Source organism: Pseudochaenichthys georgianus, chromosome 6 (genome assembly GCF_902827115.2).
Source record: "Pseudochaenichthys georgianus chromosome 6, fPseGeo1.2, whole genome shotgun sequence".
Classification (NCBI taxonomy): domain Eukaryota; kingdom Metazoa; phylum Chordata; class Actinopteri; order Perciformes; family Channichthyidae; genus Pseudochaenichthys; species Pseudochaenichthys georgianus.
The window spans coordinates 22,013,349-22,027,661 of record NC_047508.1 but is presented as its reverse complement, the minus strand read 5'-3'; the positions used below and the strand labels follow the sequence as shown (position 1 = coordinate 22,027,661).

Sequence of the window (14,313 nt, the reverse complement as noted above, 5' to 3'; positions counted from 1 at the left end):
TTTTTGATGTGCAATGGACACATTCATAAAGAAATAATAATCTGACCAATTGAAATGCAAATTGCAATAATGGCATTGTAGATATTTAATAGTTTAGTTATGAGAATTTCAATGTTGTATCTCTATCAATACTCTCGTGGCACAGGGGGTGAAAGCAAGAATCAGACAATACAGAAAAACAACAATAGTTTATTTTTAACCATATTTTGTGTATGAACTACAAACTCTGGTCTCTATGATTGATCTCCATATCTTTTAAAGGTCATGAAAGAATGTTTACATGAAAATCAATCTGATATTCTTATACAGCATTTTTCTCGTTTTCACTTTTAGAACAAGTTGTTGGCACATGTAAAATCAAAATCAAAATGTTTTTGTTTTTATTCTCAAAATGTATTTTTAATATAAATCTACCACTAAAACAGCATTCCCTCTCAGAAAAAAAAGAAAATAATGTGAAAAAAATAATATTGACCAACAATATTTAGATATCTTACATACATGAGACAGCTCGACCAAAATGCAACAAATTTACCATTTACATTTTCAGACAATTTACCTCCAACTAAAGGCAAAAAGGGAGGATGGTAACACTCTTATGCAAACTGAGCAGAATTGTGATCCACATCCCACCACTAGGAACTCAAACACAGACTAATGGACACAAACCCATGTATTTCTATGGTTTACAAATGTGCCAAACTCCACATAAGTGTAATTTTGGGGAAAATGGTTTAAGGGGGTGATGGCGAAAGCTTGATACAGGGTAATCAATTATCTCATTCCGTATGGACTACAATATCTGGGGACCCCATGTTAAGAATCTACCCCCCACATGAATCTTATATGCAGCACATTCAAGGTGAATAAATCAATGTAATGAAACATCTCCAACAATATCTTGATAAGCAAATTGATTAGTGGGTCTCCATACTGAGTGGATACGATAACCTCCTCAATTTGCATCCCAGATAGTTGTAAAGCTCCAATTAATAATCTCCATGAAAGACTTCAACATTTGACGTGGCAGAAGAAGAAAAATGTGCTGGAAAAAAACAAATAAAATGCTGCTGTTTCCTATGGGACTATAATTATCGACTGACCTGAGGTGAAATGTGAAGTGTTATTGAAATGTTTACTTACCAGATTACATCATTATTAACCCCAATATTATCTATGTAATTAATTGTATCACAGAGTAGGAGCCCTGCTTTCATGAGTATTGTGGGAATAGTGCTTTGGATTATTATCTTGTTGTTCAATTGACTTCACTTTTCATATCCTAGCCATGAGGACTGCTACTGTTTCTCATTTATTCTCCCAACTTGGAAATACTGACTAAGCTAAGGGAAGAAGCCTACTTGTCTTTTAGGTCAAAAATCCTTTAGAGGAGAAAGCACTCAATCCATGTAGGCTTTAAAGCTGGCTGTAATAGGTTTATAGATAGATTTAATTTAGTTTCATTGTCTTTATTATGCAATGTGGGACAGTGAACTGTTGTTAAACTCATCTGTACTCTGCTTTGTTTAAAGATGATCAGAGGAAGGCGAGCCAAAATGGTTGTGTGTGGTTTTGACTTCTTGAAGGGCGGGTAGTGGGTGCTGTAACATGCATGGACTAACAAAAATGCAGCATATAAGCTTGACAGTGTTCTATTTTAGCAAACAAAATAGTAAAATGTTACTCTTTGAAACCAAATGAACATACAGCAGAGTCCACAAGTGCAAGTATGCAGCTGGGTCTTTCAGATGTTTCAGTTGATATGTTGGTACTTTACTTCTGCTGTGTATCCTCTCCACCATTTCTGTCATTCAGCATCTCCCTCAGTTTTGGATTCGACAAATGTCTGCCTAACCTCTGAATTGTTTGGTGCCTGACGCTTTTTTTCACAGTGGAAACTTTAAAATGGTTTCCAGTGGATGGGTGCCTGCAGAGCTGTGTTCTTCCAAAGCCCATGGACACATCAATTAATATGAAAATGGTGTTGTCGCAAAGGGAGAGAGGCAGGTGCAACCCAAACATCTGGTTGATGCCCAATCCCACACATTCACCCCTAAAGCATAAGCCCCATTGCCCAGGGCCAAGTCATTCGGTTGGCAGGGGCAGGGTGTGTACATCTGGGGCTGCCAGGCACAGTCCATGTGGAAATATGGCACAAAGATGACAGGCAATGTGCTCAGGCAGCTTCTGACAGCACTCCTGCAGTAGTGCATATGAGGTAAGGGGTCCCAGCATATAAAAGGTGGCTTCAAAGCAATCATCTGCATATGCCACAATACAAAGCACTGAAAGGAAAGAGTGAGGCCATGATACATTGGAAACAAGAAGTGGACTATTGCCAGAATTCAACAGCATCTATATTCAATATTTCCCTATTTTTGCAATCACAATTATGAAGAATCTAAAGTACCTGTTAATGGTGCTCGAGGATCATGGCCCTCAGAATATAAATTAGTCTTAATGCAATTAATGGAATGTTCTTTATTATAATGAGAAGACGTCTAAGAGAACTGGAGTCAAAGCAAGTTGAGATTAGGAACACAAAGACAAATGTGTTTTTTTTTCTTCAGAGTAAATCAATAGAATTTAATTTAACTAAAATGCACTTCTAATAGTCACCCTTGACTTTTACAACAGCAGAACGCAGGACACAGTTCCTTTATTTAAAAACCTCAGTCTATTGATGACAGAGCAGAGAATGCCTTATATGTATGTGACAGATATAATTAAACAGTTAATTATGATTAAATTTCAATACTGAGAGTTCTGTCACTTACTATAAAAAATGAGCAAGGGTTTGATTCATCTCAATTACAGATGGTCACAAAATATGTCATCACTTAATCCACAGCAGGAGAAAATCATTAATGTGCTCTAGATTCCTTTGATACATGGGGAAATGAAGTTGCTATCTCATCTGATCCAAATACAGCAGTTTACCAATAAGAACAATAATTTACTTTAGGAGGTTTTCTTCAACAGATGTCTTCAAACTGAGTTTGAAAAGCATATTAGTAAACCAATCTGTGAAATGAGAGGAAGGGCAAAAAAACATTTGGTGCTGAAAAAATAATTGCAGAATACAGTTTTTTCTTGATTTAACCACAATAGTTTTTTCTTAAATAAATAACTTCTGTTTTGTAAAGACACTTTTTGAAACAGTAGACATACCCTAATTCCCAAAGTCATTGAATATACATCACCAGCCACTGATTTGCCAAACACACACGTCTATTCCTCCGTGTTTGAGCCACAGTTCCACAACCAACTGTCAGTAATGTTCTTCCATTATGCTATTCCAAGTTTTATAATGTCTCATTTTGAAAAAAAAAATAATAATTAGATCTGGGTCTCTTGTACATTGTCTTTTGAGCTTGCCCGGATTAGCAAAGGTTCGTGCGCTGAGCTGTGTATGGAGTTCATAGTGGAGGCATGGTTGTATGCAGTCTTATAGGCGTTATAATGGTTGAGGTGCTCATGCTCAAGAGGCGGCAGGGTCAGGTGGCCCTCCATGCCCGGGCCCCCTGTTACACAGTCCTCGTCCACGTTGATGATCTCTATGGTGCGAGTGGTTGGGTGGTGGTTCTGCTGGTGGTGCTGTTTGCGCATCTTGTAGAAGATGATCAGCATCACCGCTGCCATGAGTGTGATTGCAACAAAGCAACCAATGATGATCTTGGTCGTCTTCATTACCTCATCCAAACCGTTCAGCAAATCCTCCCCGCCCTGCTCCGTGACAGGGATTGTGTAAGTCTTCTCTGTGGCACGTGTGGACATTGGGGTCCGGACTGTGGTGGTCGTTGTAGAGGTCAGTGAAACAGACTCCCACGTACCAGCAGAAGGTGTAGGGCCCACTTTCTGTTGCACAGCGGTGGTGAAGCCTTCATGTGGTGTTTCTATGGTCTCCACTGTCACTGTGGTGAAGTAGCTGAAGCTGCTGTTCTCTGTAGAGGACACATTGAGCGTGGCAGAGGCTGTTGTGTTACCTGCAGAATTACTGACCATACATGTGTATGTGCCTGTGTCCTGCATGGTAACATTAGTGAAGTTCAGAGTTCCGTCATTCAGCACTGAGATTCGGATCTTGTAAGCACCGTGTGTCATGATGGAACCATTGGGTGTAATCCAGCTCACCGAGGTCAAGGAGTTAGCTCTGCATTTAAGCTCTGCAGCACTTCCCTCTGTTACATTTAGGTCTGTGGGGGGCTCCACAATAACAGGAGCGTAACAGTGAAAGTAGTTCTGGTCCAGCTCGCCAATGTATCTTCCCTTATGGTTGGATGGATAGCTGCAGCGGGCACAGCAGCTGGTGTTTGCTGGTACCATCTCCTTAAGCCACCAGCTTAGCCATAGGATGTCACAGTTACAATTCCACGGGTTGTGGTGCAAGTGCACCCTCTCCAGGTGATGTAAAGGGGTGAATAGATCATGGGGCAAAAGGGTAAGATTGTTATGGGCTAGGTTGAGCTCCACTAGTGACTGCAGGTCATCAAAAGAGTTCCTTTCTATTATCTGGATCTGGGCATGCATCATCCATAGCTTCTGCAAATGGATGAGCCCTTTAAAAGAGCCGGGTCGGATGACAGTTAGCTGGTTCCCCGACATCTCCAGTTCATCCAGCTTCACCAGGGGAATAAGGTTGGGAATTTCCTTCAGATTGCACATTCCCAGATTTAAGTAGCGCAGATTGCTCAGCCCTTCAAAGGCCCCCTCAGATATATATGAGAGTCGCTTGAGCTCCCCAAGGTCCAACCTCCGCAATGAGGGAACTCTGTTGAAAGCATAGGAGGGAATGCTCTCTATGGGGTTATTCCTCAGCCAAAGCTCCTTTAGTTTGGACAGGTATTCAAATGCCCCGTTTGGGATAGTGGTGAGGCGGTTATCAAAAAGCTCCAAGGTATTGAGGCTGGCCAGTCCATTGAAAGCCCCCAGCTCAATTTTGCGTATGTGGTTTTTGCTCAGCTGCAGGATCTCCAGGTGTCTCAGATGCTTAAAGCTGTCTACCTTTATGACCTGAATAAGATTTTCTTGCAGATTCAGGTAGCGTGTGTTGGTAGAGATACCATCAGGGACTTCCCGCAGGCCTCGTCGGGTGCAGATGACTTTGCTGAACTGGTTACTACAGGAGCAGGCAGAGGGGCACGTCTGAGCACGTACCAGCCCTGCCACCACCAGCAGCTGGAGGGCCAGAAGCAGCACAAACAAAGGGTCGGACAAGGCCCGGTTCCACCTAGGACCTCGCATCGTCTGCTGCTGCTGATAGGAGGTCATCTTGTTTAACATTCATAATTCATTGACTGGTCTTTCACTCTTTGGAATGAGGATTGGGGCTCACTGGAATGAAAGAGAGACAAAACGAAAGGGAAACACATTAGAAACTGTAGAATCGTAGAGATTATCAATAATTACCACTTACATTTTTTGAGAATTGTATAAACACTTCTGAAAACAATATTTATAATGTTTGGACCTAAATGATTTATTTAGGTTTGTGAGTCAGCTGCAGCCACTAATAATCACATATATAAACATCCACACACACGAATGTGCAACCTTGATGGAATGCCTCATATCCATCTCTGTTTCTGGGCACACTGTCCTCCCTGCACTCTCAACCTAGGATATATCTACCTTGTAGAGTAAGTCATTCGTTAGTTGTGACCACCTCAACGTTGTTTTGCTTCCTGTAAAACTGGTGGATGTATTACATATTATTTTTCATCGTTGTCAGAAAAACAGCCTTTTTACCTCTTTAAGCGAAAGGGAAAAACACTGTGCAGGTCGGAAGTGAGTCACAGAGCTAGCACAGATAAAGAGAAACATTTATAGAGCCTCTAATCTACCTGACCTGAATGTTTTTCAATGTGGGAAGAAAGTGGAGCACATTGAGAAAACCAATGTTAACATAAAGGAACAAATATTTGATCTTCAACAGAAAGTGCTAGAGGTGAAATGACAATAATAAACACTGTTGTTTAGCTGCAAATTGATACAGTAAATATGACAGACAGTTACACACATACAGAAACAGAGTAATCACACATTACAGTATGAGATGCATGGTTTCTCTTGGATTGTGTGATGAATGAAACAGCTGTCATATTTACAAAAGTAAGCAAAGTTATCAGGAGTCAATTGTCACTGACATTGTGAACACAAATTAACACATTTAGAAACATGGGAAAAGGGATTATGACATTTTGAAAAGGATCGTTTTTCAGCACTGATCCTTCAAATTGCACAAATGAGGACATGAAAGAACACAAAGGTTAACGGTGATTACAAAACACAAAGAGACAATTACAATGTGATTATACAAACGTATAGGAGTAAAACAGTTGTAGCAATTTCTGAACAGAATATAAGAGCTGTTGTGGGATTACAGTAGTTTCTGCTTCTAAACAGTATTATCAACATATAGCCTACTCTGAAACAGAAAGCTCTTCACGTAAGTACGGGCAGGCTGTTTCTGTAACTACTGATTAATTGCTTGATTACTGACTCCATTCATTTTCCAATTACAGAATTTAAATTCTAAGCAGAAATGCCTGAGGGTGAGCAAAAAATGTGTTTCCACGTAGGGGTCCAGGCAAATGTGACAGGGATCACAGAGAAGGCTGAAAATCACATTCCCTTACGGCAGCTGTAATTTGTTAGGAATTTAAACCTTGCATTAAACAATTGACTATGGCTCAATCCAGAGTACAATATGAGGTTAATGCTTGCGATTTCTACTGACCTTCTTAAATATAAATGATTTTGAACAAACAATGACTTAGTTTTGAGACAAGTAAAATGCTCTTTCAAGGTGAAATTTCATCAACACTATTTATGATCATTTACAATATATGCTGCAAAGTTTAGAGTGATGAAAACAGATCCCAGTGAATAAGGAATCCATGAAACTTATTCCATTATTCACTCATCCTTTTTTCTTTAAAAGATTCAACCTTGGAAGAGATGAACAATGAATCAGCAATCCAAATGATGGCAGCAGAATAGATGGAGTTGATTCATAAAGCAAAACAATGCGTCAATGAAAGCGGCAGAAATGGATTTACATAGTGCAGTGAAAGAATTAGATGAAATGAGATAAGGAAAATCAGATTAAGACAATAATGAATTTTCAAACTTTTGTCCTAACAGATTATCAAGTGCCAGCTTTGTCTGGCAGAGAGTACTAAAGCCAGACCCAGATTATCAGGACTGCACACAATTGAAAAGCACAATTCGCAACATTTCTGAATTCATTTCTGGTTTATGAAACAATTCACTCTGTAGCCAACCACACTAAGAAACTCTGCAGTGTTATTCATACGCAGCACAGAGGAGGAATAAGCACAACATCTAGCAAATGTCACATCAAATGTACACCGGACACCTTTGTAAAGGCCTGTATTGTGTGTCCAAGCCAAGCACCCCAACCCATTCGATATGTGGACTTAGGCAGCCTGGTAAAAAAAAAATCTAACTTATTCCAGGAGAGACAAAAGAAATAACAATGTGGTTTTGTTGAGGGAATGCAATTAGGCTGATACTTGAGAAATGAGTTGCACTGAGCCTTATATAACCTTACCTATAATGGGTTGTTTTGTAAAATCTTTATTAATAGATAAGCATCATTTATTTTTGTAAATATTAAAATGGTACACAAGCAACAGTTTTTAACAATTGTATTGTAAGAAAAAGAAAGGGTTTGTGGGTTGACTGTTTTCATTGGTATAAGGGTACCCTAGCTGCACTACCTTATATATGTGTGCATATGTCTCTGTTGAGAACAAAGAGCCTTTTAAAACATAGTTACAGTGCAGCCTGTACGACTCAAACACTGTGCAGAAAGCTTTTTCAAATGTGGCTTTGTATAGAGTCTCACATGTCACATGAGTCCTTTCTTCAGGGTGTAAATACATCAAGCAGCTCTTCACTTCTTCACTGACAAACACTTCCTAAGGATCTGCCATCAGATCACTTATAGGTGACCAATCTGAATTACATTTGGCAGCCATACAAACAAGAGACTCTTTGAATGACAAAACTAATGAATACAAATACTGCATACATACGGCTGATGTCCTTCTCATCCAGGAAGTACACACTTTTCAGTCTTATTATCAGCTGCATCTAACATCATACATCAGATACACAGAAAGTGATTTCATTGTGTATCTCAGATGAAACGTTTCTATCAATATGTTGATGTTACACATGGAGCAGCTGTGATGCAAGTCCAATTTCAGACTTGATCTGACCATTAAAGTATTATGGTATCGTATGTTGAGTTAAAAAAAGGAATACACTTCATATAGTGTTACTTTTCTTATGATACACGGGATTTTGAAAAAAAAGACAAATCTAGCCAATCTACAGATAAATGGGGGCAATACACCTGAAGCTCTTTCACAAACGTATATTTAAATACAAGCTGGTCTTATTTCTTTGTGAGAGAAGAACATGTGTTTTAATCATCTGAAGCACTGACCCTAATAGCTTACCATCTTTCACAAGCAGTGAAAATATTCAGCTAGTTCCGAGTGTCTCTACACTAATGTTCTAAATATATGTTTTACTTGTAGAAGTCCCATGTTTCATCATACCATTCTTTTATTTTGTGTGGCCAATTGTAGAGCTGCAGATTCACCATGCACATACTGTGCAGCACAGCAGTTTCCACTGGGTCCTCCTCCCAGCTCTTTTGATGGGTACAGTCATTTAGGAGTCCGTATCGTATGTTCGTATTATAAATCAGCCAGAAAAGGCAAGAATTAATTATTTAGTAGGGCTACAGGAAATTATAGTGGGGCTAAAGCCCCCAAAATAGGTCCGTTGAAGCCACTGCTTGGCAAAAAGCACTGAGTGATTTTCTTCTGCTCTCTTTCTGTGGTCTACAACATGTGTCTATCTTTAATCTTTACAGACACATGCATGGCTTCTTTTTAAAGGTGAGGAAAGTGAAAATGGGCGTGTCCTAAGGCTTGTGCACACACTAAATGCTTGAGCGCCCACTGATTATGAACTTTTAGTGAGGAGTGACGGACAGAAGATTTGGCTTTCACACTTAATGGCATGGAGGGGGGGGTAGACCGATAAGAGATTGTAGAGAGAAAGATGTGCGACAGTCAGAGGAAGTTTGGCATGTGTGCAATGGAGAGAGAAATGGATAGAGCGAGAGAGAAAGATGGAGATTAATGAGATATAAATCAAATCAGGTCACTCCTTGATAATGCCAGCAATCTTGCATCAGCTCCAAATATAAACCAGAATCCTTTATAGATTCCTGTGCAGGAGGGATACCCACCACAAGCCTTCTTCTCTTTTCTTATCTACAGTCTCACAGCATAGGCATTGCAGTACATCGACAACCGCTACTGCAATGAATAGATTGGATGAAGGTTTATATCATATGGGTATTTTTTTTGGGATGCCATATTTTGCATTCAGTTTTGTTTTTACAAAAAAAATGTAAGCTGTGTATCAGGATTTCAGTAGAGTCAAAACAGGACACAGCATCCTCATTTGAGCCAGTGTCAGGAAGTGCTGCGTGACTGCTGAGACTGTTGTGTTAAAATGAGAAAGCTGAAAGCAATGTGTCACTTAGCATGAGTCAACGGCTTTGCTTCTATATTTGTAATTAAATATATTTTCAGTAATTTATTGTTTTGTCTTCTGGATCTCACATGTTATCCGCTTTCTGATCCGGTAGAAATTCTATCTCAATTATATATAAATGCCGCCTGATTGTCTTTACAAAATTGTGAATTGTACTGCAATAAGGATTATCAAATAGACTTGTATTTCTCTTTTCTTTATTTAGCCTCGAGCGCCTCATACTGACCAGTTGTACTTAAGTGATTTATTTCAAATTACTATTGCGGTACTCTCACACGCACACACGCACGCACACACGCACGCACGCACGCACGCACACACACACACACACACACACACACACACACACACACACACACAAACCATTAATAATTAACTAAGTGTTTCATCTGCAGATAACCTTTTGATCCCATTAACATAGCACCAACCACCTACATGTGTAAACACATCAGCAAACTTGCTTAGCAAGCTGTATTTATCTGTAGGTGTTTACTGAATAATTAACCAGGCTCTTGCAACAGATATTTTAGTCAACCTTGAGTCCGGTTTCTTAAAAAAATCACTGCATGAAAGTTGCACTACGTTGAATTATTCTATACTGTCATTAAACTGAGAATAAAAACATTTCACTGTCCTATACTGTACATGTATTTCATACATTTTGAATGCGTTTTGATTTAGGTACATTTTAATTTTGCTAAATATTTTTTACAGGGTATTTTGCCTCGCTACAAACACCCAATGTATATTACTGCAAGTGCAAAGGCTTTCATCAGCTGGCAATATGCTCCATTTATATTGTATAAGCTTATTTGGCTATGGACAGAAACTTAAAATACTTTGATTTAAATTAAAACACGGAAATTAGTAATGTAAGATACAGATCAATGCCTGTATGCCTGTAAAATAGAGTGTATAAAACTGTCTAGGGAAAAACTGAAGATGGTCTTACTGTAGCTCTTTATCAGTGTCTTTTGTTTTAACCAGCCAAGTGAAAAAGACAAGCCATGTACTTTGAATTGGTGCTAACTAGCCAAGTGAGACAAACTGACAGCTGCTCCCCTGCCCACAGCATGACGTGCTTCCACTCACAGCTTGGTTGTCTCATCCATAACAAAATGGTAAAATGAATTTGATTCATCCAAAAAACAGCAATTTAACAAGCAATTCATCCATGAAAATAGATTGGGAAGTTACTGTAAAAATGAAACAATCTTCATTTAAACAACTTCCCCCCCTAGGTAATTCCAATGATAATCCACATCTTATCCCATTTGTGTGTGCTTTTTCTCCAGTTCCTTGATTCAATCCTTGGTTCACCAATAACATCAATAGTGTCAAGACACTGTGCATGGATAATTAGATAGACAGATAGATATATACTTTATTATCCCAAATTGGGAAATGATTTAGTTCCAACAGCAGTGTCAAGCATTACACAAGTTAAATGTACAAATAAGATACAAATGTAATATAAACAATAATTAAAAAAATACAATTTAAATGAACACTATGGAACTAGTACAAATTAACCATAGAAAATACATGATAGCCATGTACTTCTAAAGGTTTTGTGCTTCCTGTTTTTTGCTTTTCTTCAATTCCCAGTCTGGTGTGACCATGGAAAAGGCAGAAAAGGTTTCAGTGAGCTCATTAGCATCAGCATAAAGTCCTAATTGGAAACAAATACAATGAAGGGGGAAACTAAGGGGAAAAAAGCCATTAGCAGAGGAAGACGCAAGCTCATCTAATGAGCCACTGTAACGTCAGCCACAGGTAAGCATTCTGTCTCAGCGTAAATTATTACCTCAGTCTCTTTCTTACAGTTAATGCATATGAACTGGCAGTCGGAAAAGCCTTAGAAAACGCATAAGATCAGAATGTCACGATTGTTACGTGCTCCCCTCCTGGTGTTCTCTCTCCGTATTGCAGGCACACCTTATCTGCCCCTGGGTCTGCCTCTGCTCAGGTGTTCCCAACTCCAGCTAATCACGGGGGATAAAAGGAAGGCTAGAGGAGAAGGATTCACTCTCTGACACTCTGACACACTCTGCTGCCTGACACTGTAGCAGTCAGATATCTGTTGTTAGGATTTAGCGCTCTATTTGGTAATGTATTTTTGTTTATCCCTTTAAACCTGGAGGACCTGGTAGTCCAGTTTTCACGGCTTTAATTATTAGTTTAGCTTATTAATTTGCCCTTTTAGTTTAGGGGGGGGGAGTTCTTGGTCCGACGGCCCATGGTGTGGCTGGCCCTGGCTTCCATCTTTTTGTTCATTTTGGCCCGTCCTCCAGACCCCTATCATTTAAGGTTGGCTTGTTTAAAGAAAGACAGCTCATTTTGGCCATTTTGCACTTATTCTCCTGACTTTATTACAGAAAACAGGGAATGCAGGGCAGATAGACACATATATCATTCAATAAGGGTCTCCAGAGCTGAACCATGAAAGTAGGGGTCACGTGACATGGGTTTCAACTTCATGCCTGCCGGACACTTCCTAGCAGTCTTACTTTTAATTACCCTGACAACAAGCTCAGACAAAAAGCTAATTTACTGCTGATTGTTGTGTTTATCTAACCGTTTATTGCACTGTGTTAATTTAAAACACTTAAATGGACTTATTTGGTTGTTGAGTTAAAAAAACAAAACAACATAAATCATTTTGAGATAAATGGGACAAGGGATCCATTTAGTAATTTCTGTTTGCATAGTTCCGAACCTTACACCATTCCTGCAAGACTGCAATTGTTGAAAAATACTGAGACCCTTATAAGCAATACAGGGGTCTCATGTGGGCAAATTGGTTTGCTTTCCCTCTGAATGAATGGATAACCTGAATTAACCTTTGTTTGTTTTTGCACCATCACAAAATGAAAACCTATTTTAGCTAGCTTTAACAATTGGGGCAACACATTCTCACTCCCAACTCGGCCTATGTTGACGTTATGTCAGGGTTCCTGTCGTCACTTTCCAACGCAAGGGGGGGCCCTTTAGCGTCGAGTTTCAACTATCAGGGAGTCCCATCGACTTGCATAGAGCTCCCTGAACGTTGGTAATAGACGAGTTGGGATCACGGCGTAATGCTCTCCGCAGATCCATTCTCACAGCGTTTATCAACCTTTTTCTTACTCAATATCACGCCATACTTATTGTTTTTACTTCTTTATTTTAATTGAATAATTTCGGGCTTTTGTTGCTGTCAGTTAGGGGGAGAGTAGGGGCTCAGAATACTGAAATCTGTATTGTTTCATAGTTTTTTCCTTCTAATTTTGTATTATTTTCTAAACCACACACTGTTATTTACTCAACAATAAGACACAATTATCCTTGTGTTTATTTATTTGTTTGATTGTATAATGTCAGACTTTTGGAGTCCGTCAGGACCGAGGGTCGGAGCAGCTCATAGGCTGCGTCTCAGGTCGGTTAAATGGAATCCTTGCTTCCCTCACTTGCGTCGTTTCCCTGCGTTTAGTCCCTCCCACCAGGGAAGCATGGAGAGACGCAAGGAGAAGCACGAGAAGCAGGGAAATGAGTTTTAAGAGCAATGGGTCAACGTTTCCTCCGGAGCGTCACATGAAGCGACGTCCGTTTGTGATGACACCGCACAGCTGATGTCTGACAGCAGGTTGTTTTCACACACACCCCCGCCTCTGTTAGTACACATTTACTGACATATACATTTGTATCATCTGTTGTAGACCCAAATGATCACAACTCCCCCGCGATCCAACTCGTCTATTACCAACGTTCAGGGAGCTCTATGCAAGTCAATGGGACTCCCTGATAGTTGAAACTCGACGCTAAAGGGCACCCCTTGCGTTAGAAAGTGACGACAGGGACCCTAAGATAACGTCAACATAGGCCGAGTTGGGAGTGAGAATGTGTTGATTGGGGAGAGGACATCTATAGTTGAAGGTTGCACGTATGGTAAACTCAAACATTTTTGTTCAAACAAATGGGAAAACTCCAGACATGTTTTTTGACATTGTTTGAAAAAAGTGCAATTACCTAATATATTAGAACCAAATAAAACATTTAGAATAATGTTAGTATCTTTCATTTCCACAATTTAACTACTAGACACAATGAGTCATATAGGGAAAGGTCTATTCTCAGAGTATTTACACTGTACGTTTCAAGCTACTACAGTACATAACATTTCTTAAAGTTAAGGTTGTGAGTTACAACTTTTTGGAACCTCATACATTGTCAATGTAAGCCCCCACAAGTTCCCCAGTGTTAATTTCTGCAAACATCTGCTGAATATGACGCATCTTTCTCTATTTTTGAATGAGGACATTATTAGTGACGATGCTTTACTTGTGAGTCAACGTTTCAGTATCCGCTAGAGATAGAGGTGTGTCACCACAGCGTGATGAAGTCGGTGTATCATTATTTCAGTGCATCATATTTGTTATTCAGGTGCCGCCCAGTTCTACACAGAGACCGAGCAATTGGCCTCCCTCTCAGTCAGAAGATGACCCCCGAGCCGAGCATCTTCCTGACAAATGAGCCGCAGTAATGTCAATTGGCCTATGCAGACTAAAGTGCCCTACGAGAAGCTTGTTTAGAGCTGCTGGCCTTGAAAACACATGCAAGGTTATATACACATGCTTCTCTATGGGCTGGTACAAACACATGCACGCAAACAATGCAAGCAGGAATGTGCAAAATCAAATATTGTTCACACACTTACAATAAAGGACA

The 14,313-nt window shown here is 39.7% G+C and overlaps 1 protein-coding gene across 1 annotated transcript in view; it reads right to left on the bottom strand.

The window, feature by feature from the left end:
- Positions 1–209: 209 nt before the first annotated feature.
- lrrc4ca (leucine rich repeat containing 4C, genome duplicate a) overlaps positions 210–14,313 on the bottom strand; it is a 53,713-nt gene continuing 39,609 nt past the window's right edge. Inside the window, exon 3 of the mRNA XM_034084314.1 lies at positions 210–5,334. Coding sequence (XP_033940205.1) covers positions 3,340–5,283 — 1,944 coding nt within the window. The 5' untranslated portion in view covers positions 5,284–5,334 and the 3' untranslated portion in view covers positions 210–3,339. The remainder of the gene's footprint in view (positions 5,335–14,313) is intronic.